Source organism: Denticeps clupeoides, chromosome 6 (genome assembly GCF_900700375.1).
Source record: "Denticeps clupeoides chromosome 6, fDenClu1.1, whole genome shotgun sequence".
NCBI lineage: Eukaryota > Metazoa > Chordata > Actinopteri > Clupeiformes > Denticipitidae > Denticeps > Denticeps clupeoides.
In genome coordinates this window covers 5,854,487-5,879,584 of record NC_041712.1, presented here as the reverse complement: position 1 = coordinate 5,879,584, position 25,098 = coordinate 5,854,487, and the positions used below count along the sequence as shown (strand labels likewise).

At 48.5% G+C, this 25,098-nt stretch overlaps 3 protein-coding genes across 9 annotated transcripts; 1 reads left to right on the top strand and 2 right to left on the bottom strand.

Moving 5' to 3' along the window:
- Nucleotides 1-461: 461 nt before the first annotated feature.
- On the bottom strand, nucleotides 462-9,674 carry pwwp2a (PWWP domain containing 2A). 3 transcript variants are annotated; one of them, XR_003750160.1, is made up of 3 exons: nucleotides 8,859-9,674; nucleotides 3,950-6,602; nucleotides 462-1,318 (listed from the first exon to the last, which is right to left on the bottom strand). XR_003750160.1 is itself a non-coding variant. In XM_028984239.1 (3 exons), the coding sequence occupies exons 1-3, from the start codon at nucleotides 9,629-9,631 to the stop codon at nucleotides 4,766-4,768; spliced, it is 2,397 nt and encodes a 798-aa protein (XP_028840072.1). In that variant the 5' UTR covers nucleotide 9,632; the 3' UTR covers nucleotides 1,590-4,765. The 3 variants fall into 3 exon arrangements, 2 of the variants coding, with proteins under 2 accessions (XP_028840072.1, XP_028840071.1); XM_028984239.1 differs by lacking the exon at nucleotides 462-1,318 and having other exon boundaries at nucleotides 1,590-6,602; nucleotides 8,859-9,340; nucleotides 9,554-9,632; XM_028984238.1 differs by lacking the exon at nucleotides 462-1,318 and having other exon boundaries at nucleotides 1,590-6,602.
- On the top strand, nucleotides 7,698-13,733 carry fabp6 (fatty acid binding protein 6, ileal (gastrotropin)). Of its 5 annotated transcripts, none has more exons than XM_028984243.1 (6): nucleotides 7,698-7,765; nucleotides 12,638-12,731; nucleotides 12,841-12,924; nucleotides 13,220-13,395; nucleotides 13,492-13,581; nucleotides 13,658-13,733. In XM_028984243.1, the coding sequence occupies exons 1-6, from the start codon at nucleotides 7,757-7,759 to the stop codon at nucleotides 13,718-13,720; spliced, it is 516 nt and encodes a 171-aa protein (XP_028840076.1). In that variant the 5' UTR covers nucleotides 7,698-7,756; the 3' UTR covers nucleotides 13,721-13,733. The 5 variants fall into 5 exon arrangements, with proteins under 5 accessions (XP_028840076.1, XP_028840078.1, XP_028840077.1 ...); XM_028984245.1 differs by lacking the exon at nucleotides 7,698-7,765 and adding an exon at nucleotides 8,982-9,782; XM_028984244.1 differs by lacking the exon at nucleotides 7,698-7,765 and adding an exon at nucleotides 9,865-9,944.
- A 3,312-nt stretch (nucleotides 13,734-17,045) lies between these two features.
- On the bottom strand, nucleotides 17,046-24,747 carry ccnjl (cyclin J-like). Its single transcript, XM_028984251.1, has 5 exons — nucleotides 24,194-24,747; nucleotides 22,209-22,419; nucleotides 18,833-19,132; nucleotides 17,688-17,847; nucleotides 17,046-17,602 (listed from the first exon to the last, which is right to left on the bottom strand). Exons 1-5 carry the CDS (start codon nucleotides 24,269-24,271, stop codon nucleotides 17,113-17,115), a joined length of 1,239 nt encoding a protein of 412 aa, XP_028840084.1. The 5' UTR covers nucleotides 24,272-24,747; the 3' UTR covers nucleotides 17,046-17,112.
- Between the last annotated feature and the right edge of the window lie 351 nt (nucleotides 24,748-25,098).

The following is a 25,098-nucleotide window of genomic DNA, read 5'->3' as shown; positions in this document are numbered from 1 at the left end:
TTGTCAGAACCGTTGACTCTCATCATAAAGCAGATGCTTAAGGAGCCTGGAACCTGGAGCAGTGGTGCAGAAATGACCCTGATTACCTGTTCATCTGGATTTGAACTGTCAAATTAGCGGGATAATAGTGGCATGTGGGCAGGCTGTGACCCTGGTGACTGTCGCCTGTCTCCTTTCTCCCTGTCCAGTCGGCCTGACATCCGCGTCCTGTTTGTTCCAGCTCACCTCGTTCCACCAATCAGGGGTCTTTGCAGGTGACGGAACAGAAAAGCCGTGACACGCGATGGCTTCCAGTAAGTCACGCAGAGAGCTAGACACGTGAGTGTTTGCGCTGCTCCAAGAACACACACACACACACACACTTCAGAAAACAGGGACTGGTCTCACGCAGGTACAAAGGCAAAAGAAATGCAGATGTTTAATATTCATTTCATAAAGAGATGTACAGGTACAGTAAAAACCGAAGCCGCCCCCCTGTCCGATTGTTCCGAAACGCTTTCATGTACAAAAGAGGGACACTCCTGATTCTTCCTTCTTCTGCTGCCGCCGCCGAGTTGGTGTCCCCCCTCCAGATGTAAATGCAGCGAGGGACGTTTAAATAAAAAATCCTCCGCAGACAGGCCGAGGGCGCGAGTCTGAGGGAAAGTAGGTTAACAGTCGTTGATGAAGAGTGGGTGGGTGCAGTGCGCATGTTCTGCTGATTCAGGCTCCTCGCCCGAGGTCAGCCGACCATCCCCCGTCCCCCGTCCCCTGCCTCCCAAGATCCACTCTCATACTGAAGGCCCCCTTCCAGTTTAAGGCGTTTCGTCGATCTCCTTATCTCCTCATTTAAAATGCCATTCAGAGTATGGGGGCAAAATTCAGATTTAGCACAACAAGCCCATTCTGCCTTTCTGTACAAAGCATAGCACATGCAAACTTAATTGCATTTATAATTAACATAGAAATGTAATATTTATTATATTTTTTGTAAATCTCTGCATTTCAAGAGCAAGGAAAAAAAAAAAAAAAAAAAATGTAATTCATCCATAATCACCAGCAGCATCCCTTGTGCTATGCCGTCTCCAACGTCCTTCCTCGAACATGCGTGGAAGGGCCGGGCGCGAACGGAGATTTCAGCGGGACGAAGCAAGTTCATCATAAATACCTTCTCTTTAACGAAAACCTGTCCCCCCCCCCCTTCATTGTGCCATTGTCTTATCTGTCCCTCTGCGGACTCGTCCTTCCATCTTACCAGCTCTCCACCATGGCAGTGATTTTTATTTTTATTTTTTTCAGGCGCGGGGAGAGCAGTCAGCAGCCCTTCAGTGTTGCAGCACTACAAGAGAAAACAGAAGGAGAGGAGCGTTAAGGCCGCGACCCATCAAATGGAGGCCAACTGATCTGTAGAGGCCCAACATCACGCGTATGAGAAGCAGCTGCAGCAAAAATCATCTTTAATCTTGGTTCTGTAGCCATCAGCGTTTTTTCATGAAATCATATACCAAAAACGGGACTGTTCAACGCATCAATCCCGTCTACTTCGTAACACGGTCTTGGGAGACGAAACTAAAAATATCTGTGACCACTTACTGACCCTCCTGTGGAGGTTGAAGAAATGTTTTTTTTTTTACTTTTATGCTAGGCGGATGTGTGTGCCTGGCTCACCCAGAAAGTGATCACGTGACTGACAGGAATGACTGACTGTCATTCGTTCAAAGGTTATAGTCACATTCTGGTCTTAAAATTCTTGTCATACATATTGACATACACTAAAGCTCACCAAGGGTGATGGTTAAAAGCAGAGGACACATTTCGTCGTGTCACCGCTTGCTTCATTTCACTTCATATCTGTTTGCAGGTGAGAAAATCTGTGTTAATGTTATAGCTACTTTTTTTTTTAATAGTTGCCAAATTGACTTATGCGTCGCAAATATTTCCCACCACTTAATAAAAAGCTACAATCTAGTTTTATTAACGTTAACCAGAACCCCAGTTCCCAAACTACGCTAAAAGCGGTCAGCCGCCCTACTCCGGTAAAACCCCGAAGGTGAATTGAAAGGTGGTGGGAGTGTACGGGACAAAATAATGACAACTGGGGCACGGTTCTTTTTGTTTCACATTTTATTTATATAATCTTGAAACATCAGAAAACATTTACACATCTTCAATTGTAACTTTTTTTCCCCCTCAAAAGGTTTTACAGCATTCTCTGACCTGCAAACAGATTTGAATGATAAAAAGTAAAAAAAAAAAAAAAAATTAAAAGAAGAAATAAAAAATAAAGCCAAACACCAAAATAAATACCATTTCCTTGTTTGGACAAAAGTTCAGGGAGGGCGAGTTTGCGTGTTGGCGAACGAGTGGGTTCACACGGGCCTTGATCTCTACGTATTTTAGCAGGGCAGAGGGAGTTGGCAGAGAGGCCAGGCAGTCTTACACGAGGTCCCTTCCATAGTGGCTCCGTGTCACCGGACAAACCGTTCTGATGTGACGCGCGCATGATTAAATAGATTAAATCTTTCGGACAGGATTTACTCCAGCCACGAGATCAGAACCACCGCTTTCAGAATCTGGCCAAGCTGTGTCAAATGCAGAAAATTCATGGTTCAATACTGCGTGTACGTGTTGTGTGTGTATATATTTATATATATATATATATATTTATTTATTCTTATTTAATATTCACACCCCAAAATACATGAAACAAGTCGAATGGAAGAAAATAAAGTTCAGGCACACCACATAAAATTAAACACATTACTCAGCAAAAAAGGTGCAGCTGAGTAATAATGAACACTAAAGTCTGAGAAAATTGCACTACTAAGTTAGCCGACATGGATATTCTAACCCACAATCATGAAGAACAATTCATGTTAAGAAAATAATAAAACGTCATTACAACACCCCTGTGGTCAAAATGTTAGTATACTGAAGTAGAACCCAAAAACAGCAACAGCAGCCTTCTCGGTTCCCCCTCGTTGTGCATTATTTCCTCAACGGAGATCGTGACGCAACGATCCGCCGCAGAACGCGTGTTCATCTAGATCTGGGGTCGGCAACGGCGTCCACTAAAGACAAAAGCACAGAGCGCCGCAAATTCTCTTTGCCGCGTAAAACAATGATAACGCTGCACGTTACTTTTACTTATATGCCATGTGGAGGCTCGTGTGTTGCTAGCGAAACGTTATTTATGAAAAGGGGGGTGTCAGGGGAGATATGCCAACTCTACACAACTTAGTGTCAACACATGCAAATCATTAAGCACGAAATATTGTAAACAACTGTTTACTCACCCAAAGGAGAAAAGTTACTCTAATTGAACAAACTGATGTACAGCTCTGGTGTGGATGACCAGGCGTGGTGGCGTATACGCATTTACGCATATAGGGCATCTGTGACGCATGTTTTGAGCGACAAAAATTAAAGACATTTCATTTTAATTTTACAGGACCATAAAAATGTTAAAATTACAACAAAAAAAAAAAAAAACGAATAAGTATAAAATGTTATTTATTTTTTTTAAAGCCACAGGGAGACGCAGTGCAAGGATGAAAGAGCCGCTGGTTGCCAACCCCTGAACTAGATGGCGTCTGGGGGACAAGTTAATGCCAACTTCACAACATGACAAACGTGAGGTCCATCCATCCCTCCCGTCTGAAGGAAAAAACCAAACCAGATGAGAAGCTGATAGGTTGAGGGAGAAAAAGTGATTTAGTCGGGGGGAGATGTAAACACGGTCAGAAGAGGAGGGACGTGAAAAACAGCAGACCAGACGGAATCACCGGAAATAAATAAATAAATTAAAAGTGACTCGTAAAAGATCGGGACACTATGGGACCAGATGTCATGGCCATGAGTAGGGGCTCAGCTGGCACGTTCTCTAATGCAGAGAGAGAGGGAGGGAGGGAGAGAGAGAGAGAGAGAGAGAGAGAGAGAGATAAAGAGAGCAGCAGGACACTCCTCTCACCGGCACTTGAGGTGACTTTGGCTTTTCATGCACCTCTCCACAACCTCGGCTCAACTGCCCGGAGAGCCATGGCTGGCCAAGCGGCATGTCCCTGAGCAGGAGGCCCCCCGCAGCCCTCCTCTCCGACCACACAGACGGAAAAAAAAAAAACGTCCCACGTTCGGTGACTGGATCAGACCGTCACTCCTGGCCGCTTGCGAGAAGGAATTTTTTCCCAGGAATCTTTTCCATAACAACGTTCAGATACATTTCCTAAAGCGGAACGTACGAAAATTCAGTAATTATTATGCATGCGGGGTCGGGGGGGGGGGGTCGTCCACACAGTGCGACGTGCCAAGTCTCTTCACTTCAGTCTCCGTACAGTAGTCTTCTACATGAATACCAGAAGCAGGCCGGTTTCAGACGTCACCACTCGCCGCCATTGTGTATGGGGTTTTTTACGATCGCCATTTTGGATATGCACGTTTACAAATGGAGCGAACACACTTGATTTTAAAAGTAACAAAAAAAAGGGGGTTTCTAACCACACACTGAAACCCCGAACTCGAGAGCTTTTCAAAGAAATCATCATTTGACACTGAATACATCTCATTACAATGACATGAAAACAGCCCTCTACGCGGCCATTCGTCACTCCTGCATCGTCCAGGGCTGGAACCGTTCGCTTGGCGGCCCGAAACGGGTTCGGTCCCGAGCGCCTCGTCTGACGCTCTGGACTGCGGTGGGGTGGTGTCTGAAGGCTGGAATCGGGGACGAGAGGAGGGTGGAGCCAGATGCCCGTCATGCCTACCTCCGGTCTGCTCGGGGCTACGTGCTTCACGTCTCGAACTGGGTTAGCAGGGCGCGGACCTCGGGCGTGAGCTGCTTGGCGGCCTTGGCCGCCTCCGTGATGGCTTTACGGTACAGGCCCTTTCTCTTCTTGTCGAAGCGAGACTGGAAGTTTTCTAGAAAGGGCGCGAGCTGCGCGAGGGCCAGGAAGGAGGTGGTCGGCGAGCCGAACCAGGCCACGCGGGCCTCCTGCCTGACTAAGAGCCCGGTATCTTTTCGACTCACTTGGATCGCTAGGATGCGGGCGGGCCACCAAGGGAAGCCGTATATTTTGGCCCAAACGATGTCCCCCACGCAAATGGTTCTGCCGTCCAAGGCGACGCACTTGGACACGTTTTTGGAAAAGACGGTGGCTTTGAGCGATCTACCGCGCTTTTTCTTGTCCTTGGGGGCGGCGGCAGAGGTGGCGCTGGAGGACGTGCCGGGGGTGGGGGGAGAGCGCAACTCGCCAGGCGGGGGAAAGTCAAAGGTCTCGGTAGAGCTACACTCGGAGTTTGAAGACTTTAATTCATCTGCACTATCAAAACTGCACATGGAGGTATTAGAGGAGTCGGGGTGGTTGGGGTTAAGGGTCATGTAAACCACAAGGCTGCCAGCCTTGCTCCCGCGTGTGTCCCGCCTCTCCTCCCGCCCCTCCTGCTCCTCTGGCTCCGCCTCTGGGTCCCCGTGCTCCCCGGCCGTCTCTGGCTGCTCCGACTGCACGAGGGACTGGCCCACCGGCCGAGGCTCGGGGTCGGTGGCTTTGGCGGGACCCTGGTCGTCACCAGCACCAGCCTCCGCTGTGGAGCAGGAGGAGGAGGAGGAGCGTGTGGAGGTGCAGCGCTGCGGGGCAGGCTTAGGCAGCGGCAAACGCCCGCTTCCCGGCACTTTCTCGGCGCAAGGCGGCTTACAAGGAGAAGAGTCGTTCTCTTCGTTACGGTACCTTTGGGGCTTGATGCGCATCCGTGGAGGAAGAGGGTTGCCTGGCGCGGCCCCGCCGATCTGCTGGAGCCGCCGGGTGAAGTGCACCTTCTGGTGGGCCTCCTGGAGCGCGGCGGCCCTGGTCATGGCCTTGGTGTTGCCGCCGGTGACGGCGTCGCGCTGCCGTTGCTGCGCCTTGGCCATCTTCAGCACCGCGCGGGCCTTCGAGTGGTCCACGTTCTTGCTCTGCAGCACTTTCTTGGCGTTGAGCTGGACCCGGGAGCTGTTCGCTGGTGACGCCGCCCTCACCACCCTGCTTCCAGCTGTGCCCCCCGAGGGTGCCTGCCGCTTGGCTCCGTCCATGCCGCGGACCTTCTCCTCGGACCGGTGGTCGTGTCGAGGCCGCTTCCCCACGGACGCCGCGCTATCGCTCCGTCTTCTTTTGGCATCATCGCCGCGGCAGTCGGGTACCGGGCCCCGCCGTGTCTCCCGCTTGTCCCCACCCATCGCCACGGCGCTCTTGCATTTGTCGCAGAGCACTTGGCGCGGCCTCAGCTTGATTGCATTCATAATGGACGTGGGCTCCTCCCGGTACAGCCTGCGCTTGGGCCGCTTAATTTTGCGCGGCAGAGGCTGAGGTAACGACTGGTTGTACGTGTCCCTGATGAACAAGGGTGGAGGGTAGGGGGCCCCCTCGTGAAACAAGGGGGGTGGCTTTGAGGTCCACGGGCTGGGCTTGGGCTCAGGACTAGGTTCGAGCTCAGCGGGGGCCTGGGCGGGATCTTTGGAAGGGGCGTCAGGGGCGTCTCCAGGGGAGCCTCCCTTCTCCGTCTCTGGATGGAATGTTTTTAGCTGCATAGATTCGGGTTTATCCTTATATTCTCTCTTGGGGTACACGGTAATTGGAATTCCATAGGGTCCAAACCTACGGTAGGAAGGGAAAAAAGGAGTTGTGAGAAGATCGGCAAATTATGTTCTCAGATAGTCAAACATCTCAAACCCTGAACTGTTCTGACGGCAGTTCTGCAGCGCTGACTGAGCAGACCCTGAAAGCGCCATCTCACAGAAGAGACCTTTTAGACGTCAAAGCTGCGGGTACACAGAAGTATTCACACCAGACACACAGAAATAAAGACCATGGAGAGCAAACACTGTGCAGCCAGGCTCCTCCTCGTCTGCTACTTGACCGGGACATGGCAGCTTTTTGGTAAGCAGGCAAAGTGGCTTCCACCACTGCAAGAAAAAGGTACAAACCAGTACAGATCATGGGATCCAAATAAGGTGCAAAAGAACTTAATTTCAGGTGAAATTCCAACAAGACAGAGTCGTCGTCACAACCAAGCATCACATAATGCCTCAATAAGAACAACAAATCCTGTGACGGTTAAAGTAAGCAGATAAAATCACTTATAATCACACACAAAAAAAAGGATTGTTATATGCACGCGCACACACACACATGTTCGGGTCAGTTTCCCCATTCAAGCCTACTCCTAAAACAGAACTTCATTGAAGTTCATTCAAAAAAACCCTTGAGATAAAGCTTAACCAATGAGAGGGAAACTGACTGACTGACTGTGTGTATATGTGTATATATATATATATATATATATATACACACACACACACACACACACACACACACACACACACATTTTATACACTATCCAACTATTTAATCAACTTATTTGTATTATCCATGTGTCAAGGTTGTATCAAAGTTCACATATTTGATGTGATATCACTATTTGATTCCCAACCCATATCAATCTATTCTATCATCTAAATAATTTGTCGTTTTTAATTCAGAGACTGAACTGTACTTTATTATAGAGCACAAAAAAAAATTGTCACAACACTAAATTGTCAATGAAATGCTATTTCTACCACAAACGCAGATGAAAACAAAGACTCTGAGATTCTGAACACAGTTTCATTCCCTCCAAAGGTCTGAGAGAGACACCAGGCAGCAATAAATTATACATCACGGTCTAATCCGGGAGGGGTGCCAGGAGAGGAGGATGCTCCGCAGCTTTTCAAGAGGAAGAGGAGGGGTGAAAAAACTCCACCCATCTTAACATGGAAAATGTAAGTGTGTTCTGTCAAATCGGTTTTAAACTACGTGACTGGACGCTGTCATTTATAGGCGGGTGCGACGGGCCAGTTTAACACTGGCAGTGTAACGCAGAGCAGAGCCTGCTTCCGTATCAAACGGTCATTAATACGTCCGAGCCTGGAATACGTGACCTCTGCTTGGACCTGGGGACAGAATATTGTACCACACCAGCCGGGTATTGAAAAGGAAACGTGCCCAGGATGTCACGTGTGACCAGCGCGTGGAGGGAAGTGGAAGTGACCCCAAACACGGGCGGCCACATCGGGTGGGGAGATGAAGGATGAGATTCAGCGCCTCACAGATTAATTGCTTCGCTACAGTTACATAACATTACATTCATCCTCTCATCCCTTCCCCATTATTCTCTCTGGACAAACATCCTTGAAAAACACTAAATGAGAGAGAGAGAGAGAGAGAGAGAGAGAGAGAGAGAGAGAGAGAGAAACGTCTGAAACTAAACGAATGCGTCTGTGATCAACAGATATACCTGATCCTCAGTTTTAGTGTGTGTGTGTTTCACAGCACAGACGTCATATTTTCTACAATGAAATAATAATCCAACGAGGCTGGAGAGTAAAGCCTGTTTAATTAAAGGCCCATATATAGCAAGCAGGCAGACAGTGTGTGAGAGGGGGTGTGAGATGGTGAGTGAAGGTGTCGATTAGGATAGAAGTAACTCACCCCGCCCTGAAAAAACGACAGAGAGAGAGAGCGAGCGAGAGAGACTGTTTCTAGGCAGCTTTGCGTGGCTTTAGTAAAGTGGGGGGACGTTTTTACCGGGCGCCCTTATCCAGAGCAACTTACGATCAGGAGTTACGGGGGACACAGTGGTAGTACGTGGGGTTTGAACCTGCGTCTCTGGGGTCTCCTGGTGGGCGTCTGACGGACTAGGCCACGACCAGCGTGAGGGAGGCAGGTGTCACTTCCCAAGTAGGTGGGAGGTAAATACTGAGCATCATCTCAAGTCGAAAAGATGCGTGCGCGGTATTTGGTTGCACATGATGAGAGTGAACTAATAAAATGATAAAGAAGAGTAATAACATTGCTCCACCGACACATATTTACCTTTTTGAGAGGTCCATTAGCACCCCAGAGAATATCTTTTCGCCCAATCGGAACGACACCACCAGTGCGTCGTCGATGATGTGATCCAGAGACACCCGAACCTCGGACCCGGGGACGAGGCGGGCCGCCGTCTCGGGCTCAGTGCGGGGATGGGGGGGTTTGAGGTCGGACTCGGAATCCTCACCGACCAGGGACTCGGGGCGGTCCGACGTCGCGCCGGGGGCGTCACATGCCGACTCAGCCTCCGGGTCCAGACCCAGATAATCACACTCTATCCCCGCGGGCTGGATGGTTTCGGGGTTCAGGCAGACAATCGAGGGTTCCGCCGGCTCGGCCAGAGTCAGTCCCGTCTCGGCGGCCAGGTGGCGGACAGGTAGCGAGTGCAGAAAGACCACGGACGGCTGGGAGTCGGGGATGGAGCTGGGCGAGAGGCAGGCGAGGGACTCGGGGGAACCGACCTCGTTCGCCGCAGCCTCCGGACTCTCCCCGGGGACAGCGTCGCGGCGGTACCGCTCCGCGTCGTCTCCGGTTCCGACGCGCTCCTCCGCTGCGCTTCCCGCGGCTTCCAGGTCCGGCCTTCTCGGGCTCTCCATCCGGAGCGCTGTGCATTCCTGAACTGCATCCGCGTCCGTGTGCAGGCGACAGAGGTCCCGGGCCGGCGGGCATCCCGCCGCTGTTCCCGGGGAGAGCTGGGCCTCCGCGCCGAGCTCGAACTCGACCTCGTCCCCCGCCGCCGCCGCAGCAGCTCCTGGCTCTGCAGCCACGGCCGCCATTTTCTTTCCGCTTTGCAACCAGCGCTGGGCCCTCTCCCTCTGATAAGACTTGGCCCCGCCCTACAGGAACCAAAAACACTTTTGATTTGCCGGTGAAGTACAAAGCTAACGCGCAATCGTCCAGCCACCTGCCAATCAAGGGAAACCATTGGTAACGCGTCTGTAATTGGCTGTTGCTTTGTCAATACCTGCGGCTGGCGCCGCAAGGGGCGGTAGTGGACTGTACGCCGAGATCATAAACATCGAGCCGCTTTTTTGTATCGCAGAGATCAAATTTGTGGCGCTTTTGATTCTTTTCGGATCCTCGCTATCAGTATGTAACCAGTCATTTCAGACCAACACCGTAGCAATAGACCCTTTGAAATGGCGATTATTATTCAATTAAAAAGTAAAACATATATAATAATACATCTGGACGTACATTTGTGTGCGTTCAGAGTGTAACAGAGTATAACAATTGTTGGTCTGTTTAGACCTTATGGCTCATTTTCCTGATCATGTCCTGAACGAGAAGTGTTAATGGAGAACTTGGAGTAAAAAAACTGTTTACAGTAAACTGCAATGATATTTGCGGCCTGTTTTGAGTAAAACTAACCAGAGAAGACAGGCGATGTCTGAAAAGAAATGACAATCAGTCAACTCGTGAATTATGTGAAAGGGTACAATTACAATCACTTGATTGACATTGTGAGACACTGCAGCACCAGGGACGGATTATGGGTCGTGTGGCCCCTGGGCAAAACGTTCGCGGGGCCATGCCACTTGTGGGTCCAAACTAGTGCGGTGTACCGGGTTGTAAAAGCAGAATGATGTTGACAAAATCTTTTGCCGCTTTTTACCTCGGAAAAAGTGAAAAGAAGGTGGCTTAAGTTGATACAGTAAGTTGGATCTCAAATTATAAATACCTTTACTTTATTTTATTTAGCAGACGCTTTTATCCAAAGCGACTTACAAGAGGAAGACACCAGCAATTCTCGTTCGATTTCTATAGAAAATCGAGTTTACAAACTAAGAGCCCTGATAAGGCTTAGACTTGTCAGTGAAGAGCATGCTCGGAGATTGTTGGGTGCTAGACTAAGAAAAATTATAATGTATTTATACATTTTGTATTTGTTTGTGCAATGTGTACGCACAATATTTTTGTAATAAGAGGGTTTTCACCTTCTTCTTAAAAGTGGTGATAGTCTCGGCTAGTCGTGTGGAGGAGGGCAGGTTGTTCCACCAGCCAGGGACAACAACGGAGAACAGACATGATTGGAATCGGAGACCCCGTGAAGAAGGAATTTTTAGTCTCCTTTCGTTTGCTGATCTGAGAGAGCGTGCAGGAGTGTAGCTAGGTAATAGTGTGTTGATGTAGGAGGGCGCAGTTCCATTTACAGCCCTGTAGGCAGCATCAAGGATTTGAACTCAATGCGAGCAGCTACCGGGAGCCAGTGGAGGGAGGTAAGAAGAGGTGTAACATGGGTGTATTTTGGCTGATTGAAAATGAGACGGGCTGCCATATTTTGGATCATAACAACGTAGCACAACCAGATCGTACCGTAACAAACATTATTTGAATGTCATACAATTCATGCTCTAAATCAAAGCACTTTTGTTAATCATCCCATTTCTATTCAGCAGCCTGGTTATTAAAAAGATAGGTCTCTGCCAATGATTTATGCATTGCAAGTTCTCCAATGTCAAAAAACTGGGTCCGTAATCCATCCCTGTGCAGCACAGCACACGGCGTCACAACAAAAGGTGTGTTCTGCATTTAACCATCACCCATAACAGTGTGTGGGGACGCTGCTTTTCTCAGTGGCACCTTGGCGCATCGGGATTCGAACCGGCAACCTTCTGATTTCGGGGCACCACTGCCCCAAGATATGTTAAATCCTTACATGTTTCACATGTAAATGGCACAAGGACAACTCAGCTTCCGGCGATGGATTCCTTATTTGGTGCAGATGGCTGCTTTGATCATGCTTTTTAATGAGTTGAATGTACATGAACCTTGGAAAATGTGCTCTGGTAAAATATTGGTCCTGTAAAAGTTGATATTTTACTACGTTTTATCGATGTAACTTTTTCTTTTTTTTATTGCGATTTCCAAGATTTTTTTTAAACAGGAAAGTCGTCCCTGAATTTTATGTGGATACACACACACACACAGAAAAAAAGTGTTTAAATGATGTAAGACAGAGGTGATTGGCCTCCAGGGTACTTTCCTCGTAAATGCAAGAGTCAGACACAATAAAATTTCATCATTCGCCAATCTACAGATCTACATGAATAATGAAAAAAGCAAAATCGCTGTAGAATATTGAACAAGCCTGCTTTGTTTAGAAGTAATGTTAGTGCCCTTGTCAGACCTGTTGTGCATGTAGTGGCTTATTTTGTGTAAATGCGCCAATATATTTATTAACAGGTACAATTAAATCTAGATTAATCTTCATCTTCACCTTTTTCTTTCTCACACATCTTTGTTGTGCCTCGGAATAAAATTCACATTTTCACATCTCCTCTAGTTTTGAAATGGTGTGAAAATTCAACACCCCTGTTGCATATGTAAGATGTTCCTGCCAGTGGAGTAAATAACAGCGCTGAGCTAAATGAGGCTGCGGAGGTTTTTGCACGAGCTGTAGATTCGCTCAGTCTTTGCCACGTTTTTTCTTTAAAAAGACGTGTAGAGGTGCGCGGCTCTGCTCGAAGATTACTGCAGCCCTCGGTGTTCTGCCCTGTGTATAAAGAGCTTACTATTACCACTGCCTCGTGACCGAGGTCAAGGAAGTTGGCCTCATGTTCTGCCAAGTTCTATGTCTGGCCTTGTCGCAGCTACACTAAACTCAATGGCAGGGATGAATAAAAAGGTAAAATCGAAGAGGCCTTCAGTGCAAATGATGGAATGAAAAGATTCATATTCACTGCTTGTACAGCTTCTGTTCAGTTGGAAGGCTCTGAATTTAAAGAAAGTGAATGAATGGAGGGATGAATGGATGGGTGTGGCTGTCTCTTCTATTGCAGGTGGTCATCCCAACGGTCATGCACTCCCTGATGACTTGTGGTTTTCACCGGGATAAAGGTTGTGGGGGCATCATAAAGGTTTACAGCACATACGGTAACAATGCTCAGGGCATTATATTGATGAAAAAAAGCGGGTTGGGTTTAAGGTGAGAAGGTGATATATAAACCAAAGCCATTTGTCTGTCTGCACCCGTCTCACATAGGCATCAGGCAAACCATCATGGCTTTCTCTGGCAAGTACGAGACCGAGACCCAGGAGGGTTACGATGCTTTCTGCAAGCTTCTGGGTAAGTGTTTATTACTCCAAATGAATGTCTGTGCAACTTCCACATTGAATTCCACCATTTTATAAACTAAAGGAAGCTGTGTGGGGCCTTCTGCGCAATTAATGTTCTGTCAAATGAAGACGCAGTTCAGCCAACATTGATTGTGATTGAAATGCAGGAGCAATTTTCAAAGATTAGAACAATTTCAGACGAAGCAGAGTGAAGAAACTGCGCAGGATGTGGAATGTGCTGTCGTAATAGGTTGATCCGCAGGCAAAATTCCCATTCCACATCCCCCCCCCCCCCCCCCCCCCAGGTATTCCCGATGATGTCATTGAGAAAGGCCGGGATTACAAACTGGTGACTGAGGTGGTGCAGAACGGGGATGAATTCTCTTGGACCCAGCACTACCCCGCCAACCACTCTGTCTGCAACAAATTCGTCATTGGCAAGGAGAGCGACATGCAGACCATCGGCGGGAAGAAGTTTAAGGTAAAAGGAAAAGTTTCATCCAGTCGTGTCCCTGTGGGACATAGAAGCATAACTGACCGAAAGGAGAGAAAAACCCTGTATGGCTGCATGTTTCAGGCCACGGTTCACATGGACGGGGGTAAGCTGAGTGTGCAGTTCCCCAACTACGTCCACACGTCTGAGATTGCAGCAGGCAAACTGGTTGAGGTAAATCTGTGCAGCCGCAGACACATCAAGACCTGAAATCCTCACGTGCCAACTCAACGTCTTCTCGTTTCTGCAGACTTCAACAGCCTCCACCGCATCAGGCCCAGTCGTCCTGAAAAGAACCAGCAAGAAGCTTTAACTTACTTCACCCTCACTGCGATATTTGAAATAAAAAATTTGTGTGACTGTTCTATTCTGCTCAGTTGCTTTGTCTGAAAAATTGGATTCATGAACAGGACCCACCACTGGAGGGCAGCGAGTCTTGAGTCCTCCAGTCCCCCGTCCCAGCACGGCATGCATCTGATTTCATCGCAAAACTAGGTTCACTTAAACTCGAAGCCATGATTGTGCAGTAATAAGGCTCCTTATCTAAAATTTCAATTTGGACAATTTTTACTTTTTCTGTTGAGTAAACTTATATACTTTAAACCAAATACTTGGTTTACTGGCATAAAACATGGGGAAAGTTCAGTTTGGAGTAATTAACATGAAATATCAGAACTACAGAACAGCTGCTTGGTAATGAGCAGGGGGCCAAAAAAGAAAATACAAATCACGAACCTTCCGGCAAATGCACAGTTGGCAGACACGGGGATAAATAGTTATTAAGGTCTGTGGGTTAAGCAGACAGACAATAGAAAGAAACAATGGCCAGGCGTAGGGACGTTGCAGTTGGTACGTGCCCCGCTCCTCTAATTAAAAAAAAAAAAAAAAAAGCCCCTCCCCCCACTGCTTTGCAAACAAAGGTTGTGAAAATGATCCATTACCCAAGTGCCCCCCTGGCCGAGCCTCCTGCACCCCTCCCCTTCAAATCCCACGTCACGCTGATTCAGACATGTGTCCCTCCCACCACCCACCCCCCGTCTGCCAGGCCCCCCCACGAAGCCCCCAAACGGAGCACAATGAGCAGCCAGTGCCCTCACACATCACACCACACGGCGGCTTTAACGAAAGAAATATGGAGAAGAACCACTGGATGAGCGACTAAACCCATGACTAATGACCATAGATGTTGAGTTTTACTAAATTAAAGAGATAAATGTATGGACAAAACCATAAAAAATATAATTAAATAAATAAATAAATAAATGGCTTCAGCCAAAGGGCATTGGAGGGTCTGGGAAGATGCATAATTAATACTGAACTACCTCGAACTGTTCAATGTCTCCGGGAGGTCACAAACTCACCGAGTGGATCCTTAAAATGAATAACCTCGCATCCTGAGTGGTGTTCCCAACATTTCCTACTTTCTCAAGAGGTAAAAGCTTGTACTTTTCACACGCCAGGAAAAGCGTTCCTTGATGGGAGAATGTGTAAAGTGAAACCTTATCTCGGGGACGATCTGCAGGCCGTTCGTTTGTTTTAGAGACAGGAAGAGCAGGAATGGGGATGACGATCCCATCCCTAATCTTCCCTTCTGGATTTGTGATCTCAAGATGCATTCAACGGGCCTTTGGTATTTTGGTGAAGGGGGACTAATGGAAGAAAACCCTCTAAAAACCACCCCACCCCACCCCAGAGACCTTTTCATGTGCAATGAGTCCGGACATTCACATTTAACATTCCCCCCTCCGAGTCATGCTAATTCCAGCACAGGGTTCCTGATGTTCTAGCAGGAGGATTCCTTTCTTGCGCTCCCTTTTTTATGCCATAAATAAATAAATGAAATACCAAGAAACCGGTTGCTCTCGTTTTGCGGTTTTTATTTAGTTTTTTTTTTGTTCTTTCTTTTTCTGCAAAATGTCTACAACTTCACAAACTCCACTTCTTCACAATTCCCAACAACTCTCAGACCAGATTCAGTTTGCAGCCATGAGCGTGTGTCTGAGACCAGTTGCAATGTGCAACATTTTCTTTGAGGAAAAAGGATCACTGCATTATGTGCAGTAATGGTAAGGCTACGCAGCTACATACAAACAATAGATTTATAATAAAAAAAAAAAAAAAAGCTTAAGTAATGAATGTTTTTTTTTTGTTGTTTTTTTTTAAATGCATCCTATACAGTGGCTACCAAATCTGTGACCTAATGATTACATATTGCACACATATAGGCTTCAAAAGAAAGTACGGACTCAAGAAAGAATTCATCTAGATAAAAAAATTATAATAAAAAATTAAATACAAAATGTACTAAATTGGAAAACATACTAATGAGGGGGGGAAGCTGTAAGAATCTGTGAAATTTAAAACAGTACTAAAAACACAAATAAAGGAGGAGTAAAAGGAATAGTTCTGAGGTAGTTTGTATTGTAACACTAGAGGGAAGTCAGCCCAGTGGTTAAATAGCTCATCCACACATGAACACTTTGGCCTGTACACTAGCCACCTTCTCATTGGACTCGGACAGTCTTTGGGCCCTTTTGGGGTGGAAAGGAAAGAAGAAAAAAGAAATTGTACTCCATCAACATTATCTGGTCAAATCAGAAGACCCAAGGGCTAATGTTTCCACTGTATATATTATTATGTTTTAAATTACAACAGAAAATAATCGAGTTTCACCTGTCAGTGTAGATGGTGATTATTTTCTTGAGATGGTTTACAGTTACAGTAAAAAAAAAAAAAAAAAAAAAAAAAAAAACCTTCAAGTTATGATGGCAACAAACTACAAAAGAACCATGAAATCTGATCTGGACTCTGCAGGAGACGTGAGGTCGCTTGACAGTTTGATGCTTTCCTGAGAACGTGAGCAGTAGGTTTTAATCTCCCCTGAGATGGAAAGGTAGATCAGCAGTAGAACAGAAGACTTCCATCTCCCGGGTTTCAAGCGGTCAGATGTACAGTGCATTTTACCACCTTAAAAAGATAAAATAAAATAAAAGCATACGTCTCCGGTCACAGCAGTCAACATTCACAATGCATAAATATCGGACACCGGAGAGGATGCACTGGGTGGGCCTGAGAGGATGGGGGGGGTCCTGGCTGACTTGAGACTGGGTTCGGCTGTTGTCCCAGTGTCGCCGCTTCCTCTGAGACATGCAGCACAGAGGGGACAGATGCACTCGTCCCCTGGGGAAAACCCCAATACCGGCACATGAAGGGCAAAGCCCATCCCAAAACTCTCAAGAATGAAAACGTGTCCTTTTTTTTGTGCCGTGTTGCCCTCTTCAAGTATTTTTGTCCCCAGCCCCGGCAGTCTGTGTAAACAATAACATGGTGAGACGGACATGTCTCGTGGTCATAAAGCCATCAGCTCATATAAGGCAGCAGCAATGAAGAGGAAAGACATGAGCTTGTGGAAAGGACCGGGCCAGTAATTGGTCAGTGCTGCTCTGTACGCGGTGAGGCCATCAGTCATTTATATATAGAAATATATATAAAGCTTTAAGAGTCTAACAGTAAAAAAAAAAACCATCACGTCAACACTATAACCTCAGCAGGGTCCAATTTGACGCTGGTCTTTCGTTTGGAGACCCTGCCCCGGCGGCTGGTGAGGGGTCTCTCCGGACTTGAGGAGCGAGGAGGAGGAGGAGGAGCGGGGCCGGTGGAGGAAGAGGGAAGACCCAGGTTCACCCTCTCCTCCTTCTTCTGGCGTCACCTGTCGAAGCAGCTGGCTGTGAAGGAGTGGTGGGTGCCCAGGTAGCCCCCGCCGTAGGCCAGTCCCATGCAGTGCCTCGGCTCGGCCGCGATGGCCACCTGCATGGAGATGGGACCCTGGAGGGGCACGCCGCGCAGCCCTGACGTCAGGCTGGGGAACGGAGAGGAGAAGGACCCCGCCGGGACCGAGGCCGGCAGCAGGCCGGGCTGGTGCGGCTGGAGGTAGTCCCGCGGCCCGACGGGCGCCAGCGCCTGACAGTCGGCCAGCATGTGCAGCTGGGCGAGGGGCGTGGAATGCTGGGCGAGCTGCGGGTAGCTGGCGGGTGGGAAAAGCAGCTGCTGGGAGGCCGGGCCGGGCTGCTTGTGGATGGAGGAGGCGGCGACGGTGACCGGTGAAGGCGATGGGTGGGCCTGGGCCTGGAAAGTCTGTGCAGTTGAGGGGGAGGATTTGGATCGGGTGGCTTCTTTCACATCGTTGTCATGGGCACTGCGGGACAAAGAGGGGATGAAACGTGAATATTCGCTCATGAAATATTGAGCCGAAATCCGCGAGTGAACCAGGGCCGTCTTACAGCAGCATGAGCTGGATGCACTGGGTGAGGTGGTCCCAGGAGTAGCCGGTGAGTAGGTGGAGAACGGTGGTCCAGCTGGGGGAGATCTGCAGGCAGATGCGCGAGGCGGCGACGCAGGCCGCCGCCACTTGAGAGGGCCTGAAGCTCAGGAAGGCGTGGTCTAGGGCATGCATAGAAACAGAGAGGCTTAGACGCACCATTCCGATGAGCTGGAAAACCAGGCGCCAATCAAACCAGACGGAAGGGAAGAAACAGCAAGCGGTGAAAATGATAGCATAGACTGAAACACATCCGCGTCCCAACCACAAAGCCCACTGACCTTTTCAGCAAAAGGGTTCATGGTCTGTTGAACATTTAATGATCAACATAATTGCTCACTTTTTTTAATATATTCTGTCATCAGGATGCAACAACATTCTTATAGGCAATCAAAAATGCAAAGATAAATGACAGAAAAAAACAAAAAAAAACTGGGGGGAAAAATGCCCCAGAGATGTAATAGTCCATGATAAGAAATGATGCTAGCAGTGAAAAAACAAAAGAACAAAAATGAGCTTTGATTTTCCACAACATTTCTACTGTGGACCTCCTGACTATTTATTGTTCGTTCAAAAAAAAAAAAAAAAAAAAAGATTGTAATTTGTTAAATGATGAGCCTAACCATGACATATATAAATATTTTTTATTTATGTATGTGTGTGAGAAAGAGAGAGAGAGCAAGAGGGGGGATTGTCCCTGTCACTACTGACTATAAGTTGCTATATAATAAGGGCGTCTGACAAATACTGTAAATGAAAATATATTAATGGGTGGCCTTATAGGGTGCAGTGGTGGCCTAGCGTTTAAGGAAGCGGCCCCGTAATCAGAAGGTTGCCGGTTCGAGTCCCGATCCGCCAAGGTGCCACTGAGCAAAGCACCGTCCCCACACACTGCTCGCCGTCATGGCTGCCCACTGCTCACCAAGGGTGATGGTTAAAAGCAGAGAAGCAATTTCCTTAGGGATATTTCTTTTTTATTTACACCCACATACCAGATTCTAATAAGAGAAAACTTCCACAAACCAGCCGAGAAAAAGCTAAATTTTATGTAACTGCAATTCTCAAGTTTGCTTTACTTGATGCTGGGGTAACTGTGGGCCACCTCACCTTGCAGAGACACCTCCAGGAAGTAGTGGGTGTATTTGTCCATGAAGGCTTTGGTCTTGGAGAGCGATGAAAGGGGCCAGCCGTTGTGAAGGTCCCCCTCCTGCACGGCGGCGTGGAGGTAGTAGTCGATGAAATGGGCCGCCGTGGGCATGCACAGGTTCCAGCCGAAGGTCTCCAGCAGAAGCAGCTCCATCTTGATCAGGTCCCGCTTGTTCAGCACCAGGTTGAGGGAGCACATGAAGCCCAGGCTGTTCAGCTGTTCCAGCTTGGGCACGCGGTCCTCCTTCTCTTCAAATTTACCTGCGCAGAGACACAAAGAGAGAGAGGTTTATTAGCACAGGGCTCCAGCACATGGTAATTACAGCCGAAAAGCCACGAATCCACGGTACAGCCTGCACTGGCAATGACACTTCAGATATATTTAATGTCAGAAAACAAATGAACTAATGTAACTGCAGAACAGAGCCAGACTGCATTACTAGGTTAAAGAAACACACAAAGACAACTGGAGCTGTAAGCTGTACAGTCACCCTGCCCACCTCCCCATCCTACAGCAACCTCATTGTTAGTCTGTTCTCCCCCCCCAGGGGTTAAAGGTTGAAAGAGGAATGAAAATAGCTGAAATATTCCGATATTTGTAAAAGTGGCAGAAAAAAAAAAAAAAAAAAAAAAAAAAAAAAGATCAACACGAGAGAATAAAAACAAGCCCTTGTGAGGGAGAACAGCATGCTGGGTAAAGGACAGGCGCGGCCCAAGATCAGCCTCGGGGGCGGCAAATGCGGCCTGTCGACAGATTTGAAATGGCCGTCGGCCTTTGTGGTGAAATGCCTTGTGTTTCACGGCCTTGCGGTTCGGTCAAAAGCTCACTGCTGTCAGGTCTCAGCTCCATCATCTCTTCAGATCCCGCCTTTCATCTCTCCCTGGACGAGCTGTTGCTTCTTGACCGGAGGACCGATTCGTCATTTTACAGAATCTATTTTGAATTAATTGCATTATTTGACGCGACATGGAAGACGGACCTTTTTGTTCTCGTACAGACCAAAGAGGTCCTTCGGACATAAGAAGCCATTGTACTGATTTTACCCAGAATACACTACGAACCGAAGGAACAGTTCATTTATACACTATATTTTATTATAGTTAATAATTAGTTATGAGGGCGGCGAGGGGTATAATTGAAGACAATATAATACAATTATAATATACACATATACGCAAGTCATAGACTGATGGTGACTTCATGAAGGAGAGATAATTAGAAGCATAAATAAAAATATTGCATCAAAAACATTGGAGCAGCACAATAAACTAGTCGGAGCAGACATCCAGAAACCACCACAAAACATCCGGCACCCCCCCACGCCACGGTGCAGTTTTATTTCACCACAACGTACTACCGTAAAGCATCTTCACATGCAAACAAGGAGCAGGACCAAACACCTCCTGCGTATTCAGGACCGTGCACTTCCGGAATCTCGCATTCCTGCGTCCCATCTGCCTGTGTTCCCCTCGTCCTGTTCTAGGTGTTAATTTCTTTTACGGCCACGTCTGAGACTCCTACCAAATTACTTCCCCTGCAGTCGGATGCCCCAACAATGCAGCCCCCCTGACCTCTGACCCCTGCAGCTCACGCTTGGGCGCTCAGGAGGGGCCCCCTCTACAGATCAGCGGTGGGTGTGGCACGGCTCCTGGCGGGGGGGGGGGTTGGGGTGGTGACAGTGGTGGTGGTGGAGGTGGGGGTCGTCACACAAAGGGGCTCAAGGAACAAAATAATCATCACACCTGCATTCCCCGCAGCCGAGCGTCCGGGGCATGCGTCCGGCACAAAGAATTCCCGCGTCCCCGATCGTCACACGGGTTACCACCAATCCAAAATACGCGCACACAATGCCACCAAAGACAGCTTGGATGCCCACATTACTTCTCTTCATTAGCATCAATCCCCGGGGGAATATCAGCCACCCCGCCGAGCGTTTCGGTTCAAACGCCGCCCTCCAGGCTTTCCACGGATTAAAAAGTCACCCTGCGTCCACTATTTCCAAACCCGTCTAAACCCAGCGGCCTCGCTAACTTCATTAGCACGCCACCAAATCGCTGCTTTACGTTTCTTCACTGTAATTCTTTTTGAACTTGTTTACGTTTAACCGCTTATTGATTAATGAAGCCTTCGCTTGACAAGCCCCCATTGTGCCGGGAAATGCAAACCCGGGCCTAGTTAGCATAACAAACCCACAGCATCTATGTGCATCCAGGGACAACCAGCATGCGGACCCTCTCGTCCCTCCTTCAATAAGCCGCGTCCCAGAAATCCGGATAATTCCTCCCTTTCAGCACCCACACAAAACAAGGTGGAATTCTGCTGCACTTCCAGGAGTTCTCTTAAAGCACGACATGCGCGCACATACACATAAAGATATGGGTGTCCCGCAGATAGAACGATGATTCAGAGTGGAACGTGGCTGGTTCATGCGAGGGCAGCCCATTAGGTGGGATTAGCTTATGTGCGCCCGCTAGCGCTTAGAGTGCCGCCTCAGCTTCTGCTGCGGTGATCAGTGTCCTTCCACTGAAGGGGAGTCGGCCAGCGCCCACGGGCGGGGCCGCGCACGTGAAACAGCGACGGGACGGCGAGTCAATTCATAAACGCCTGGCCCACACCAAGGGATGTGCTAAACCAATAGGGAGAGGCTCCTGATGGGCTCAATGGATCAATGCCTCGTGCTCCACTTACTGACCATATCTTATTATAGATTCACACTCAAATCCCAAAAGGCATGAGGGAAATGCACCCTGTACAAGGGAAAACATCCCCAGATTTTCTGTTTTATGGCATTAAATTGTTAACCATAATGGAATTAGGGCGCCATGGTGGAAAAACGATGTACATGTACAGTCTTTAATAACGTATTCAGGGATTGGAGAGCATGTCAATACTGCGCAGCCCTGTTCTGAATACATTAAACGTCTGAAAGGGGCATTTTGTTAGCAGCAACGCCCTGCCTTCCAGCCCTTCAGACGATCTTCTGCGTTTGCTACATGACTAATTTAATGATGCGATAAACTCCGTACACCATACACCAGCATCGGCATCTCAGTTTGATGAACAGGTCATTTTTAGCCTAAAACCCGTAACAATGGGTTTGTTGCGAAGCCCCGCCCACATGTGCGCCTGCACCCTCATACAAGGGTAATAATTGTAGGGTGCTCAGTGGAGGAGCACATTTCTGATCTGTACATATGTTAAGTTGCGATGGCCGTGGGAGGGACCAGAACGCCCATATGACACCACGGCGCTGCCACAGCCATGTCACGCCGTGGCAGTAATATTCTATGCCAGTGATTGGGGACGAAAACATGACCCCCGACCCCCCACACTTACTGGCAAGCAGCAGGCAGGACAGAGCGATTACGTAGAGCTGCCGGACCGCCACGTCGTAATGGTCCATGAACAGGTCCAGCAGGTACACCGCAAGGTGGCGCGCCGTGGGGCACAGCTGGTAGCGGTTGCTGAGGACGGCCAGCAGGTCGGCGAAGTAGCGGCGCATGCCGATCTGTGGAGACTGCGCCTGGTACGCGGGCAGCTTCAGCTCCTGCGAAGATGAAGGCGGGAGGATGAATAGAAGGAACCCCCGTTAGATCAAGTCCAGCTTGCTTTGTTGCGGATAAAGCATGAAAAATGCATTTCTTATGTTAAAAATCTGACACGGGTCACATTCCCACACTGACTATAAGTCCCCGGGTGTTTTTTATGCGGGACCAGTGAACGTGTCTCGGAGACATCTGTCCTCCGGGGGGTGTGGGGCCGGGGCCTGACCCTCTAAAGGCAGCCTTTTGTGGGCCCTGATCGTAATTTAGACAACTCCACAGCTGCTTCCTCATTTCAGTGGCTGATCGCTTATGCAACGCCACACTCGGATGCTCTGGACCGAGCTGGAGCTCCACCAGCAGAGGGTACTTTTATATATTTAATACGAAATAAATGTTTAAATCCATCGTTTCTTCGTCTTGCCAGTAAGCACAGTTAGTTTCCGTGAGCTTCTGATGAGTGCAGACAAGTCATCGTTATAAAACGAGGGACCACGAGAGCGGAGAAGAGCCACGCTGGATGCTATGGAGGCTTTCCTGACATGAGAACGCCATACGCAACGTAGGCTGTTCTCTCATGCAAAACAGGAGTGGGCTTTTAAACGCTCAGTCCGTACAAGAAACGCCACACAGAGACGAGATAGTCAATATTACTGAAGCATTTCGTCCTATCAATAAACCAGCCGGCCTACTCGGTGGTACCTGACGCGGAATCTGCATCTCAGTCACATACGTGAGATCAGGATGACAGCTCCGTATCGTCTAGTCACCTCTTTTACTGACGCAACTCTCACCCTTTACTAGATTAGAATATTTTATGAGGAAATCGATCGATCCTGAAAACCCCAACTGAGAGACACAGCGTCCCTTCTGGCGGCAGCAGGTCCCGGCTGTCACCAGGCACCGAGGCTGAAGTGGTTCTACGGCATCTCCAAATATAAAAAAATAACTAAAATTAAAAAAAAAAAAAAAAAAAAACATGACCTATGACCTTGAGCTAGATTCATTTCATCAAGGCCCAGTGGGAGTATTAGAAGATTCCTGAGTGCTTCAAAACCCCGTATCAATTTTCAGACGGAACATTTATTGCTGAAACCGTAAATATGCCAGTAAATGCGTCCAGGAGGCTTGGACACCAGAACAGCGGGGACACCGTTTCACCTTCATGTAACTTAATCAGAAAGCACCAGAAGGTGCTCTGCTGTTGCAGTGTGGCCTGACACACAAATCAAACTAAAAAAAAAAAATCTGGAAGACGTTCCCAACAGGAAGCAGCCAGGATGCACAGGCCACCCATAAACGGGCGCAACGGCAACTAAGAAGACAAAGAAAAGCAGCCAAAGTCCGCAGGGCCGGCCGAGCAGATGCGGCAGGGAACTGCACGGCGCTCCGTAATCCCGGCAGACGTCTGCCCCGAGCAAACTCCTCCTTCCCAGACCGCGGTAAACGGCTCCGAAGACACCGTTTACACCGCGTCACAGTCGTAAACGAGGGACGGAATAAAAGATGGAATTGAAGTTACGTCTTTGGATGAGAATAAAAAGTAAGTAAGTCACTAACGCTGGGATCCCAGAAGCACGAGGGCTTCCGGCTCAGGCGTCCTTTCATTGTAACGTGTGACATTTCACACATCACCATAAAAAAAAAAAAAAAAAAAAAAACAGGGACACCGGTTTCAACAGCAAGAAAAAAAAAAAAAAAGACAAAAGAAAGAAACCCCCGAAAAAAAAAAAGAATTGGGGCGTAAATCTTAAAAAAAATAAAAATAAAAAAACCCACCTTAATGCGCAGGGCCTGATGGATATCCGCTGCGAGCTGGCTTTTCCACCACTGGCCCTCCGGATCCATCCTTCCCATCCAGTGCCAGCGCTCTTATCCGGGGAGCATGTAGGCCGGGAGCTAAACTCTGCCAGAAAAAATAAAGACATCATTTTGGAGCGCGATAAATGATTAATAAACCTTTAAACAATCCGGGAAAACAGATGTACCCCCCCTCGTAGTTCATGTTGGGGTGGGAAAAGGGGGATTTAAAGCGAGCCAACTTGCACTGAAGTTAAATTCAGGAACAGTTTCGTGGACGCTGGGCACTAAAATGTGGCGTTTAAGGGGGTGAAAAGGAACGGGAAGTTGTATAAACGTGGTGGGAATAAGAGTGGGAATTTGGGAATGCCGCATTGTTTCGGTCCTCCTCTCCCGAACTAAGCGGACTTTTTCGCTCCTTCTTCCGTCTCGCTTTATAAAAGCCGCGGGGAACGGCTCGGAGCGCCGCTCGGGGCGGAGAGGAAGGCTCCCCGGCCGCCGCCACCGCGCTCCGGCCGCATTGTTACCCAGCGGCGCTGCCCTCCACCCCGCGCCCGCCGCCCGCCCGTCTTACCACCGAACGGCGTCGCTCCGAGCCCCTTTGTTTCAGGGCAGCAGCAACAGCAGCATGCTGGAGTAAAATCCTGCGCGGAGCCGCTCTGCGCTTCCCGGCCGCGGGCAGGAGGGCAGTCCGGCCGCCGGAGGAGGAGGAGGAGGAGGAAGGTACGAGAAGAAGAGCGGCGTGGCTGGAGCTCCGCGTTCCGCGGCCGCTTGTGACTTTTCGCTCGGCCCCGAGTTCAGGCTGCACCGAGCCGCGGTGGAACATGGGGGTGGAGGGACACGCTAACCCTAATGCGGTCAGGAGCCTGGATGGGGAGGAGTTG

Coding starts and splice junctions, on each gene's coding strand:
- fabp6 (XM_028984241.1), top strand. CDS start 11,285: ATGATTTATGCATTGCAAGTTCTCCAATGTCAAAAAACTGGGTCCGTA. Junction 12,732..12,840: donor AAAGGTTTACAGCACATACG/GTAACAATGCTC, acceptor CGTCTCACATAG/GCATCAGGCAAACCATCATG. Junction 12,925..13,219: donor TGCTTTCTGCAAGCTTCTGG/GTAAGTGTTTAT, acceptor CCCCCCCCCCAG/GTATTCCCGATGATGTCATT.
- ccnjl (XM_028984251.1), bottom strand. CDS start 24,271: ATGGGAAGGATGGATCCGGAGGGCCAGTGGTGGAAAAGCCAGCTCGCA. Junction 17,848..18,832: donor CCTGGAGGTGTCTCTGCAAG/GTGAGGTGGCCC, acceptor TGCATGCCCTAG/ACCACGCCTTCCTGAGCTTC. Junction 17,603..17,687: donor TGCATCCAGCTCATGCTGCT/GTAAGACGGCCC, acceptor TTTGTCCCGCAG/TGCCCATGACAACGATGTGA.
- pwwp2a (XM_028984238.1), bottom strand. CDS start 9,631: ATGGCGGCCGTGGCTGCAGAGCCAGGAGCTGCTGCGGCGGCGGCGGGG. Junction 6,603..8,858: donor CTAATGGACCTCTCAAAAAG/GTAAATATGTGT, acceptor TTCCTACCGTAG/GTTTGGACCCTATGGAATTC.